This window comes from Alexandromys fortis, unplaced genomic scaffold (genome assembly GCF_014885135.2).
Source record: "Alexandromys fortis isolate MF-2015 unplaced genomic scaffold, M_Fortis_MF-2015_v1.1 scaffold_313, whole genome shotgun sequence".
In the NCBI taxonomy this organism is placed as follows: Eukaryota; Metazoa; Chordata; class Mammalia; order Rodentia; family Cricetidae; genus Alexandromys; species Alexandromys fortis.
Window position 1 is genome coordinate 758,038 of NW_026068197.1, and position 14,483 is coordinate 772,520.

Genomic DNA, 14,483 nt, shown 5'->3' on the forward strand with positions numbered 1-14,483 from the left:
CCCTCAATGGAAGAATGGATAAAGAAAATGTGGCACATCTACACATTAGAGTACTACTCAGTGGTAAAAAAAACAATGACATCTTGAATTTTGCATGCAAATGGATGGAAGTAGAAAACACTTTACTGAGTGAGATAATCCAGACCCAAAAATATGAATATGGTATGTAGTCACTCATTAGTGGATTCTAGCCATAAACAAAGAACTTTGAGCCTATGGTTTGCAATCCTAGAGAACCTAAGTAATAAGGTGAACCCAAACAAAAACATACATAGATCCTTCTGGAAATTGGATGCAGACAAATTTCCAGGAAAAAGTTGGGAGCATGGTGGTAGGGGAAGGAGAGGTGGGAGAGAGAAGGAGGATTGGGTAGAACTTGGGGGAGTGGGATGGTTGAGATGGAGGAATGACAGATATGGGAGCAGGGAAGAAGGTATCTTAATTAAGGGAGGCATTGTGGGTTTGGCAAGAGGCTTCACTCTAGAGTGGGTCCCAGATGTCCACAGGGATGTCCCCAGCTGGGACCCTGGGCAGTGGAGGAGAGGGTGCCTTGTCCCGTAGTCAGACTGATTAACTATCTTGAGGCATGCATATCTTACCTACAAATGCAGAACCTTTCTACCATAGCACTGTTCTCATTGCTTGCTTTCACTTGCCTTAAAATGTTGGTTAAGATGGAGTTTTTAAATTCTAACTATCCCATCATTAAATGTATCTCTTATGTGACAATCAGAAAACTTGAATAAGCAGATACCTTTGCATGTTGTGCAGTCTTCCGTGAGAAATTCACAACTAAATAAGACATCAGAGATTTATTTGAGAAAAAATAACTAACCTTTTAAATCTTTTCTGAACTGTTTATAGATTTAGTTTCTGGTATACCAACATTTACACATTATGTGGGAACAGATTTTTCATTTGAATGGCTGGTATATATTGAGGATTGCTTGAGTACCTGGCCTGAAAGTAAAGCTCAGTAGTAGAGAGCTTTCCTAGCATGTAGTACAGAACAAAGTTTAAGGCCCAGTAGTACAACAAAAATGTTTAAAAAGTGAATTAAAATTTCAAAAACAGTACTTTTAAGCTGGGTTCAGAGCTCAGAGGCAGGGCACTGTCCTACCATGCACAAAACCCTGCACTTAATTTTTTGTGCCAACAGTTCTAAATTAGCTAGTATAAATATATTGTCTTTATAAACACTATCCTGAACATGATATGGATCTTTTTATTGGTCACTCATACTCACCATGCAAAAAAAAATAGTGATGGCTACTTCTTTGGGACATGACAGTGTGAGAGAAGTTAGATGCTTCTCTATGTAACACTTGAAGGGCTTTCTTTTATTCTCCTTTTCCCCTGCATTTAGATTAATTGATTTTGCCTTCTTTTTCCTGTCATCATATTGATCTATTTCAGTTTACTTCTTCCTGATGTACTTTTCAGTGTTAATGTCCAATGCATCTTTCAAGTCTCATAGTCTGCCTTGAGGTTATGGGTAGAATAAAGGGACTCTTTCTTTGTCTAAAGGAATGGGGCTTCACTGTAAAATAAGCACAAAGTATAGCACAGTTGCGTATGACCTCTCATATTTAACTTCTTGAGGTTAGATTTATTTGACAACTACTAAATGTTTTTGCTAAATACTAAATAAATGAAATATTACTATTAATGCCCTCTATTAGTACATAAAATATTTGAATACACACCTGAATTACTCATCTAAATTCAATGAAACAATTAATCCAAAATTATTTTTCTTGTAACTATGCATGATTTTCAAAACCTATATAACTGCTGCATATTTTTTACTTTTATAGCAGCTACTTTGTGTGGCCTGTTGTTAAAATTCCAAAGATGAATCTATCAACAAACAGCTAAAAATATTAAATTGAAAATAAGCACATAATTATTTTAAAGGATATTTCTTCATGACTTTGTTACAACCACATAGCATTTATAAAACTAGTCCTCAATTACATTCAGAATAATTTCTGAAACTTTTTATCCTGATTATATCACCACAAATATTTATGACTCATCACAGCATATGGTAGCATGCATGCGACAATGGATTTTTGAATGGAAATAAGACAGACTTATTGTGAGTCGACCCTATCTGTGTTTATTCCATATTTTCACAGTAAATTTTATTATCAGTTGAGTAAATGTTGTTTTATTTACATGAAATAATTGTCATAAGTCACATTACTACTTACTGACTATCTAGTTTTTGCTAAGCCTTGAACTTAGCAAAACTTTATCTATGCATACTATCTCATTAATAGTTGTGAGATTGATAATATAATTCCAAATTTACTGAAGAACCAATGGTTAGGATTTTGCTTTTTTCAAACAGAGTTGCAGTTTTTCAAAAAACAGGATTGTTTGCTTAGACACTTTGTCTTATTCTCTACCTTGTTCAACACTTAACTTTGAGAGTATTTAAGTCATATTTGTTATCCAAACAACTATAAGCTTCCCATAATGAAACAATGAATTCTTTTTTTCTCTTTCCATTTCAACAGTGCCCCCATTAAGTCTAGATTACACATTGAGTATATAGGAGAAGACCTTCTGCTTTTCAACAGTTCATTTTTAGAAAGTTCCCATTCTCTGTTGTAAGGAGCTGTGGGCCGCTTCCCTGCTGCCCCAGCTCCCGGCTGCCAGCTAGCTTATGCCCCAAAATAATTACATGGAAACTGTATTCATTTAAACACTGCCTCGCCCATTAGTTCCAAGCCTCTTATTGGCTAGCTCTTACATATTAATTTAATAATCTGTGTAGCCCACGAGCTGGCTTACCAGGAAAGATTTTAACCTGCGTCTGTCTGGAGAGGGAGAATCATGGTGACTCTCTGATTCAGCTTCTTTCTCCCAGCATTCTGTTCTGTTTTCTCCGTCTACCTAAGGGTTGGACTATCAAATGGGCCTAGGCAGTTTCTTTATTAATAAGAAATCACTCCCACATCAATTCTCTGTTAATCTGTACTTTCCTGTTGACAGTGTAGGTAAGAGTCTTACAGCAAAGCATATCATTTGATACAGATGTGGAGGCACATGCCTGTGTAATATGGGCACTTGGGGGGTTGAGCCCGGAAGAGCCTAGCCTGAGCTATATCGAACAAGTCCATTTTTTCTTATAAATAAAATATGATAGCAGAAAGAAAAGTAACAGAGCATGCAAACCAATCTTTCTGATACTCAGAATAATTCTAGTGTCACTAAAAGAGCAGTACAATTTCTGAATCATAGGTTGTTCCCCTTGAATGATAGTAATTTACAGTGATGCTAGGATGACACCATTCTACTTAAAATTTTATGTCCTATGCTTACCTTTAGCACAATAGTAATGATCCTTACCTTTCAATTTCCATACCCCTGACTAGTGCCTGTTTTGTAGTGCTGTAATGAAATGATTGAGGTATAATAACTTTATAAAGAAAATTGGTTTGGTTAATTCACAGTTTAAAACTTCTATTAGCTGAGTCACTTCAGGGTGAACTGCTCTAATAGAAACAGAAATCATATTTTCAAATTGGAAGCCATAAAGGGATAATGGGTTTCCACAAGCCCTTCTGAGGATACTCTACCAGAGACCTAAGGATTTCTTGCTTTTCTTCACCACTTGAAGGACTACCACCTCCTTCTATCCTACTGAGACCCAAGTCTTCAACACATAAATCTTTGGACAGACAAGCAGCATACAAACCATAATGCCTAGCTTATTCGCCAGGCAAGACTGTGAACTAAAGTAGCTGAGGAAATTCTGGGTGAAAATACTCTATAACTGAGTGATAAGAGTGGAATATATAGCTAACTAAACTTCATTCTTCTGCTGCTGGTTACAACTCTTATCAAAGCCACAATAATGGGGTGGGAGAGGTAGTTCAACAGTTACGTGAACCTGCTACTATTCCAGAAACCTGGAGATTCCCAGTTCCTATGTGAAGAGGCTTGGGTGTAACTCAAGGAAAAGCAAGACACTTTAGAGTTTGACAAAAAGTAGTATCCTGGTTCCCGAAGTGTGTTGTGGCAAAGGACACTGCTTCGTGTGATGTAGCATACTCTGAGGTTGTGTAGGATGTTTTATGATTTTTATTGAGTTCAGTGATTTGTGAAGGAAAGCAGTAGTACCTGACATGTTTCAGACACCACACATGCCACCACTAGAGATGCTTTTAAGTTTTATTAAATTATTTGACATTCCTCTTCTTGGCAAAGCTGTATTTTCAGCTGGTGGCAAGATTATAGAGAAGTTGAGTTGGGTCCTACAGACACACAGCTTTGGTGTGATTGCTTGTTTTTTAAGGTTGTTGCTTGTTTTCAAATTATGCATATTGTTTTTTAAATAGATAATATATATTGCCAAGAAATAAATACCTTAAAGTTCTGTAGACCCAATAAACTACACCATCTGATACTTCTTTTGACATGTAAGTGCTGTTAAAACTGACCCAAACTGATAAACGTTTTGGAGCCTCTCACCAAGAGGCTCTAAAGCACAGGTTCTCAACCTGGGATTCCAACAGTCTTGTCACAGGGGTTGCATATCAGATATATATGTTTCAATTTATAATAGTAGTACAATTACAGTTATGAAGTAGCAACAAAATAATTTTATGATTAGGGTCATCTCAACATGAGGAAATATATTAAAGGTTCGCAGCATTTGGAAGGTTGAGGACTACTGCACTAGAGGTAATCAGATCATTCTTCCAAACAAGAAAATGCATTCTCTCAGGAATGAAGAGAAGCATTCAATATACTTGGAAGAGTGATTTTCTTTGGCTGAAAACCAGAAAGACATATGGAATAAATTTGAGTGCAAATGTGTTATATAGCATGTAGACATTAAAATTGAGGAACATCATAATTAGAATCATGGTATATAACCTACGCATTTATTTTCATTTGGTCTCCAATTTCTCCCATTCTTCCTGTCATTTTCTCTTCATTTACTGCGTCAGGTTCTGTTCTGAGTTATTTAGTAGATGTTACAAGAGACAAATATTAGATGAAAATAGTAATAATGCATGGGTCTTATAATCCCTTAAGGATTAAACAGTGTCATGCCAAAACTTATAAGTATCATTGCTTTTTCTAATCAAAATGAATATATACTTAGATTCCATAGTAAATCTGTCTAATAAGTTATAGTGGAGTAAGACCTTAGAAGATGTTACATTGCAGTAGTAGTTCACCAGACAGAGGAAGTATCAGGTGAAAAAAAATGTGGAGAACAAAAAGGACCAATTTGTAGAAAGATGATATTTTGGAATTCCTTTGTTGTTTGTTTCATTGTTTTTGAGACAGGGTCTCACCATATAGCTTTGACTGCCCTGAACTCACAGAGATCTTCCTGCTTCTGCCTTTGGAGTGCTGGGATCAAAAGTGTACTCTATTAACCATGCTGATAAGATTTAGGTAGATTGGTAAAAGTTCCCTGGCAGAATTCTGGGGCCTTTATGTATACTATCATATTATCTACAAAGCAAAACGATGATTTCTTCCTTTCCAATTTGTATGTGGTTGATCTCCTTTTGTTATCTTATTGCTCTAGCTAGAACTTTGAGTACTATATTGAATAGATATGTAGCTAGTGGACAGCCTTGTCTTGTTTCTGATTTAAATGGAATTGCTTTTAGTTCCTCTCCATTTGATGTTGCCTGTTGGTTTGTTGTATATTGCCTATCATATGTTTAGGTATGTCCCTTGTAACCCTTTTCTCTTCAACACTTTTATTATGAAGGAGTGCTGAATTTTTGTTAAAAAATTTCAACATCTAATAAGAAGGTCATGTGGTTTTTTTTCTTTCAATATTTTTATATAGTGGATTACATTAACAGATCTTTGCATGTTGAACCATAACTGCATCTCTAGGATAAAACCTACTTGATCGTGGCAAATGATATTTTTTATTGTTCTTATTATTATATTTTTTCTCTCTGCTCCTCTCCCTTCCTCCCCTATCCTCTTTTACCCTCTTCCACAATCCCCACTCTCCCAATTTACTCAGTAGATCTTATCTTTTTCTACTTCTCATATAGATTAGATCCATTTATGTCTCTCTTAGGGGCCTCATTGTTGTTTAGGTTCTCTGGGATTGTGATTTGTAGGCTGATTTTTTTCTTTGCTTTACGTTTAAAAGCCACATATGAGTGAGTACATATGATAATCGTCTTTCTGTATCTGGGTTATCTCACTCAATATGATGTTTTCTAGATCCATCTATTTGCCTGCAAATTTCAAGATGTCGTAACTTTTGTTTTCCACTGCGTTAACTACTCCATTGTGTAAATGTACCAATTTTCTTTATTCATTCTTCTGTTGAGGGGCTTTTAGGTTCTTTCCAGGTTGTGGCTATGACAAATAATGCTGCTATGAACATCTTTGAGCAAATGTCCTTGTGGTATGATTGAGCATCCTTTGGGTATATACCCAAAAGTGATATTACTGAGTCTTGAGGTAGGTTGTTTCCTAATTTTCTGATAAAGCATCATACTGATTTTCAAAGCACCTGTACCAGTTTGCATTCCCACCATCAATGCAGGAGTGTTACTCTACATCCCTCTCAAGCATAAGTTGTCATCAGTGTTTTTGATCTTGGTTATTCTTACAGGTGTAAGATGAAATCTCAGTGCTGTTTTGATTTTCATTTCTCTCATGGCTAAGGATGTTAAGCATTTCCTTAAGTGTCTTGTAGCCATTTTAAATTCTTCTGTTGAGAGTTCTGTTTAGGTCTGTACCCCAATTTTAATTGGATATGTGTTCTTTTGATGGCCAGTTTCTTAAGTTCTTTGTATATTTTGGAGATCAGTCCTTGGTCTGATATAGGGTTGGTGAACATCTTTTCTTATTCTTTAGGCAGCTGTTTTGTCTTTTTGACCATGTTCTTTGCTTTATAGAATCTTTTCACTTTTAGGAGATTCCATTTATTAATTGTTGCTCCCAATGTCTGTGCTGTTGGTGTTATATTTAGGAAGTGGTCTCCCGCGCCAATGCATTAAAGTGAACTTCCTACTTTTCTTCTATCAGGTTTAGTGTGGTTGGTTTTATGTTGAAGTCTTTGATCCGTTTGGACTTGTGTTTTACGCATAATGATAAATATAGATCTATTTTCAATTTTGTACATGTTGATATCCAGTTATGCCAGCATCATTTGTTGAATATGCTTTCTTTTTTTTTCATTTTATATTTTTGCTTCTTTGATTTTTCTGATGTGTTTTTGAATGTGATTTTCCTGTGTTTTTGAGTATATTTGTATTAATGTCCATGAGGGAAATTTGTCTGTAATTTTGTGGGTTTTTTTTTTTTTGAGTCTTTGTGTGGTTTGGGTATGAGAGTAACTGTGACCTCTTGAAAAGTATTTGACAATGTTCCTTTTATCCTATTTTGCGAAATAACTTGATGAATATTGATATTGGCTCTTCTTTGAATGTCTGGTATAAGTCTATTCTAAAATTGTCTGGTCCTGGGCTTACTTTTGATGACTGCTGCTTCTATTTCTTAGGGTTTATGGGTCTATTTAAATTATTAATCTCATCCTGATTTAACTTTTGTAAGTGTTATCTGTTAAGAAATTTGTCCATTTCTTTTATATATTTTAGTTTTGTGAATTCTTTTGATTCTTTGGATTTCCTCAATTTTTCTTATGTACCCTTTTTCATTTCTGACATTCTTAATTTTAGTATTCTCTCTCTTCAAGTCCCTCCAACCTCATTGCCAGACCCAAGGACATGCCCTGTCCTGCCCTGCCCTTAGGGACTCTTGCTACTCAAGTGGAGACCACACTAGTCAGAAGAACAGTGACCCCTACTGCACCAAAGGTCAAGTTAACCTCCAGAAGGCAAGCTCCCAACTTGGACAGAAGTTGGAGGGGCAGATGGAGGAATGGGTCTTGGGGAACAAAATCTGGTGAGTGTGACAGTTCAGCTGGCAGGCATATCACTCACATGTTCTTCTGACTGGTGTGTCCTGCACCTGAGCAATGGAAGTCTGGCAGCATTGCAGGTAAGGCTCAGGAGTGGTGTGGGTTATCTTGATTTATGTTTTAAACTGAAGATTGATCACCGAGCCTTACATATACTTAGCATTAACACCATGCTATATCTTTAGCTTCTAAGTTTGAATTTTAAATTTTTAATTCAAGTCTATCCAGTCAGGAAAAGTCCTGAGGTAAGCCTTGTTGCCTGGATATTGTTCAGTGTTTGACCTGTACAGGTTCAAGCCAGACAGGGTCCCAGCATTGAGAACAGAAAATGTACATTCCCTAACCAAGAAGATACCTGAATTTTACATTGCTTGCAAAAGAAAAATTAGTTTCCTCCAATGGACTTTCACTACACTTACGAGTAGGCCCCATGTGCAGCACTAGACAGTCAAGTCAAATGAACTCAATGGTATTTTAGTAGATGTTCTGTTTCATTGCTTTGTTTGGGCATTTATTGTCTTACTGATCTTTTGCTTGTATATTATAGTTTCCAATTTTATATTTCTATGGTGTTGGCTGGTGTGGATGTGTTTCTTGTGCTTTTTCTTTGTTTCGTAAGTTGGTTTTTGTTGTTTACTTATTTATTTTTTTCAAGACAGGGTTTCTCTGTGTAACAGTCCTAGTTGTCCTGGAACTAGCTCTTGTAGTTCAGGCTGACCTGAACTCACAAGATCTGTCTACCTCTGCCTTCTGGGTGCTGGAATTAAAGGCATGCACCACAACTGCCCTACTCACCTATTTGTTTTCTAAAGAGAAAGAAAGAAAACCTGAAGTTTGGCATCTGGGGAGGATCTGGGAGGCTTTGAGGAATGGGAAACTGTATTATATACTATATTAATATTTAATATATATATCAAAGAAGAAAGGAACTACATAAAGAGATAATGTAACTTCATCCTGTAAGTTATAGCTGCCATATTCTACTCTATTAAAAATAAAAATAAAAAATAATTTTTATGTGTGTGTGCACATACATGGTCCATGGAGAATAGATGTAAAGTTTCTAACCTTCCACTGTGAATTTCAGGAATCAGAATCAGGTTTATAGGCTTGCTGGCAAGAACCTGATTAACTGTCTCATAAGCTCCCCATTCTTTTATCATTTTGCAGAGTCCATTAGATTTCCAAACCACTTTTTAAAATACTGTCAAATGTTCTTTTCTTATTTCTTATTCCCTGATATGTGGCAGATACAACTTATCTATAATACTATTTTTTACTACTGGTCAAACTTTTACTTCACATAATATCTTCCATGTAAGTAGATTTGGCAAGGAGATAAGTTTTCTTGCCAACATCTAGAGTTCTTAGCATTATGTTACCTTGCTTCGTGGTAGAAGAAATACATAAGAGGTGTTTATGTGGAATGCTTCTGGTAATTTGATTAGTCTGGAATTAGAAGTTTGTGTCCTGATATATCACTTTTCAGTTAGCTTGCTTTCTACTTTTAGGAGTGAGCTACTTTCCGTAACACTTATTTCCCATTTAGCTAGCATATGAGAAGATAATTTCCTCTTCATGGTATTTTGCTTTTTTCTTGTTGAAAATTCAAAATCTCTTATTGTGTATTATTTGATTTATGCTCAGGAAATGTGATATAAAAGCTGGTGATATTTTAAAATGAATTAACGTATGCATTGTGTTCGAAATATGGATGATGAAAATTGGATCATATTCTGATTCTTACTGAGAACTATATTCAGCACAGAACACTAGATTATTAGAGAGGGTGGGTGTGGGTCCAGAAAATCATATCCCCTTATATAAGAAACAGATGAAGAAGGGAAAAAAAAGATTGTCTTGGATAAAAAAGAAGTCTTGATATAAATATGACCTGGGGCTAAAATGCTATCATTTTGTGAAATATGTCTTGGAAAGAATTCCATAGTCAAACCAAAACCAGACACACTCGTTTTTAAGATAGTTGCAATGTATATATTAAATATATTTTAAAGACCTTACAAGTTACACAATAAAATATATCTAAATCTGATTAAAGAAAGTTTTCCATAAACACTCAGAACCAGCTTCTGAGGAACTGATCTTAGGATATCGGTTCTTAAACTGTGGTAATAGGAGGACTACCTGGGAATTCATTACAAATACAAACTTTTAAAAATGTGTTGTGATCAGGAGTAAATTTAGGGAGAGGGAGAAAGGGAGGGGAGAGTAGGTAAGTTTGTTTAGCGTAAAGTGATGTGATTTTAAAATTACCATGTTTGCTTCAATGAAATCAATTATCCTGAAAATGATGACACATTTCGTCAATAGGACTGCACCTGTTGAAGATTATTTTGTGACTAAGTTCAGGTTTGGAAACCTTTCTGTCTGGCTATGTAACTATACTTTGAAGATTGCATTTTATGAAATTCAAATACAGATTAAGATTTGTCGATTAAAATATATCATCTGAATTGAAATGAATCATGTATGTAAAATATAAACCAAATCATGATGACCTCGTGCAGAAAAGAAGAAAATGGAACTTAATTAAAAGGATGCTGCATCTGTGTTTGCATGTGTTTACATGTGCACACATGCTAACAGTTTTTCATGAAAAAATAACTTTCTTTAAATATGTTGAAATAAGATTAAATACCTTGAAGTACAGCTATACTATATTTAGAATGAAATTATTACTACTGCTTTTTGAACTGAGGTGTAGATAAATTTATCTTTTATATTTCATTTTTTCCAGAAAATTCTATAGAGTATATTCTTTATCTTTTACAAGCTTCGAAGATCTGTAATGAGACTCTCACCATGTTCAGTCTTTTCTTTAAGTAACGGTTCTCTAGGTTTATATTATTAGGTCAATTGGATTTGTATTTATTTTTAGGTAGTCAGAAACTGGCCTTTGGTTTGCTTGAAGTATGCCTTGGAGTATCCACTTACAGTAATGAATATAAGCAATGCTATCATTATTGCTATTTTTAAACACCCATGGTGCTCAAGAATCTGCTTAAGTCTGAATATAACATGGGTCATTATGTTACTTTTCCTGCCCAGAGCCATGTGTACTAAAAGCATATATTCCCATTATGAGGAAGCTATCAAATGCTTTCATTTGAAGTTAAACACTTTTCACTCCTGGTTTACTGAAAGATGTTTAGAATATTGTCTGTGTTTTCTGAAGACAAACAGTTTTCTTCTTGTATATCAGTTTCCCATATGAGTTTCTTACTGCTGTTTTATGCTTATTATTATATCTCTTTTTAGTTTTCCTCACGGGAGAAAAGGCCAACTCAGTATTAAAACGCTACCCAAGAGCCAATGGGCTTTTTGAAGAAATAAGACAGGGCAACATTGAGCGCGAGTGCAAAGAAGAAGTCTGCACATACGAAGAAGCCAGAGAGGCCTTTGAAAATCATGAAAAAACTGTAAGTATACTGGTAACTTAAAACATGTTCACAGAATTGCTTACATTTTGATGTAGTTTTGAACTCTACATTTCTGAAGTACATGCACTGCTTTCAACTAAAAGTTGATTTACTGAAGAAATCTCCGTGTAACATCTAATGAATAGTGTTCTGTATAGGAGAGAACTAGTTTACTCCCGTCTTTGTTGTTCTGTGTTTGAGGGCCATGTTTCCACAGTGCTCTGCTTGCTAGCAATTATTATAGTGGCAAGGCATCAAGTTCACCCAAGGCTTTGATCCAAAAGTAGATGTTCTCATTACGTTTTTATAGCTAATGAGAGAGAGGGGATGGAGAAAAGTATGAGACACTGTTAGTGTTTTGATATTTTATTTATCCTGGACTGGAGGTATATAGCTCAGTGATAGGATGCTTCCTTTGCATACTTGAGACTCCTGGTTTCAACTATTGTACCAGAGAAAATTTGTTTTAGTTCTGTATACTCTTAGACTCTTCTTCTACATTTTACTACTTTACCTCACTTTACTCTGACAGCAAGCTATTCAGAGAACAGGGTTGGGAAAGCAAAAATAAGGATGCAAATTGTTAAGGTCTGTTCTACAGTTGGGAATTATAAAACCAGAGTTAGCTGTTTTGTAAAGATCCATGCCTGTGCATCAAGAAAATAATACCATATGCTAAATAAGTGTCATACAAGGTGCTATAAGGACATAAAATAAGCTGCAGTAACAGTGAGTACATACATGTTTCAAAGAAGGAGGGTTTGATGTTTTGTTTAGTGAAGGAGGCTCTAGAGATGAAAGACAAAAGGGTCTTGGAAATTTCTAGATTCTAGTGCCCAACACAAAAGCAAAATACGTTCATAAATTAACAAACTATGATCATCAGTTTCACTGGCTTTACTTGTAGTTGATTATATATATATATATATATATATATATATATATATATATAGTGAATTAGTATGATTTTTGATGACTGTCCAGTTTTCCAAGCCCCATTCAACAAACAGGCCCTCCTCACTATATTCATTTTAGTTATATATTTCCTTTAGTTATATTTACTTATCCTGATTTCCATATGTACTTCATCTATTTCTGGGTTTTCTATTCTAGCTTATCTTTCTCCTTTCAGAAGATATGTTGTGTGTTCTAATATAAATTAGAAGTAGTTCTACTTTGATATGGTATTCTACAATAATTTGTAAATTCTTACTTACCCAAGAGATAATGGGCTACATTTTTTCATGAAAATTTTAGTATTAAATTGTCTAGCATAAGAAAAATCAGTGTTCTTATTGGGATGTTTTTTTCAGTTTACACTCTCAAAATAATCTGCTCTTGCCATGGTTAGTAGTAACTTCACCCATGTACTTGTTGCCTCTTTACAACAAAACTATTTGTTATGGTTTGAATACTAAGTGATCCCACAGGCTCATGTGTTGAAAGTTTAGTTTCATCTACTGGAAGCTTTAGAAGGTATGGCCTCAGTGGAAGAAATAAGCCACTGTGGGTGTGTTTTTGAAGAGTAGCTTCTTTCTGACCCCTCCTGTCTCTCTCTGCTGCCTGACTACCATAACATGAATAACCTCCGCCACATGTTCCTGTTACCATGATAACAGACTCAGAACAATATATTCAACCAGCCATGCACTGATAACCTCCTAAGTATAGGATATCATAAGCAAAATTTAATCTCCTTCCTTTAAACTGTTTTTCTCAAGTATTTGTCACAGCGTCAGAATATATGATTAATGCATCATCACTACCATCTCAAGCATATTTTTATACTTTCCACATAATTAAAATTTTTACATATTTTTCACCAGTTCTTTGAGAATTTTGTACAATGTTGTCATATTCCCTACCTTCTCCAGCTTTACCAAGATCTTCCCCTTCCCGGCCCACTCAACTTTTTTTCCTCGTCGTTGATTTATTTTGTAGGAAGAGGGAGGGGCACATGCCAGTAGATCAGAGGACAATTGAACAAGTCAGTACTCTTGTGAGTTCTAGGGCTTGAACTTGGGTCATCAAGCTTAGTAGCGAGTACTCTTATCCACTTAGACATCTCTGACAGATACCTAATTTTTTAAGAATGACACTTTAAAGTTTCTTTACTATGCATGATAGTTTATAGCTATAGAAGCAATGCACTCAGGAGGTAAGGAAGATTGCGAATTATACCTATGCTGTGTAATGAGTTCCAGACTAGGCTAGTCTATATTATTAAGAGCCAGCCTGAAAAAAAAAAAGAACAATATATTATCTTCTCTGCAGTGGCTTCATATCTCCCTTAGTAAAAGCCAAAGAATTCAGAATCACCTATAAGGTACAACTGTTTCAATCCTCCACTGTCATTTCCCTGCAGAAGAAATCTTCCCTACATCTCCTATTACTCTACTCATTGATTTGTTGTGGCTTCCTGCTTCCTTACAGAGCACTTGCCCTGTCCTTTATTATGCTCATTTCTGAGCTAGTGCAGGACTATTTTATCACAGTCCTCTACACTGGGGCTTCAACTCTTGTGCTCTTCCCTTCCAAATGTATCTGTTTTTGTTCGATCAAAATGTGTTTGATGATTGCAGTCATGTCATTGTGCAGCTTTACTTTCTCAATAAGGAAATATTCTATCTTCTGTGATTCCTCCCACACCATTTATCACCATCTGACACTGATTTGTTGTATTTATTAGCTGTCTGCTTTCTACCCAAGACTGTTATCCCTGTGACAGCACTATTCTCATTTGTTTGGTTCCTAGCTACGACGTTACGGCACATAATAGGGGCTATATAAAAATTTGATAGAGGAAAGAAGTAATGAATTTTATTCATGAGTTAGATGAGAGATGTAGACATTAAAATGGATTTTTTTTACTATATTGATTTGTTGCCTTTTCTATGGCTTCAAAGTCTGTCATCCAAATTTGCTTTTATGATTAAAACTATAGTATTTATAGTAGGATGTGTTAGAAGGCATTTACGTCAAATTCACGCTGTCTTCCTTTACCTGCTTCATTGTAACTGTTTCAGAATCATGTTTGTTACATGCTAAGATGTTAGAGAGAGAAAAAGATTAGCTTTTGAGATTTGTTTTCTCCTAAATGTCTTATCTTTTTA

The 14,483-nt window shown here is 35.3% G+C and overlaps 1 protein-coding gene across 1 annotated transcript in view; it reads left to right on the forward strand.

The window, feature by feature from the left end:
• Positions 1-14,483, forward strand: part of Prrg1 (proline rich and Gla domain 1) — a 104,180-nt gene that overhangs the window by 64,236 nt on the left and 25,461 nt on the right. The window contains exon 3 of the mRNA XM_050129776.1: positions 11,210-11,370. Coding sequence (XP_049985733.1) covers positions 11,210-11,370 — 161 coding nt within the window. The remainder of the gene's footprint in view (positions 1-11,209; positions 11,371-14,483) is intronic.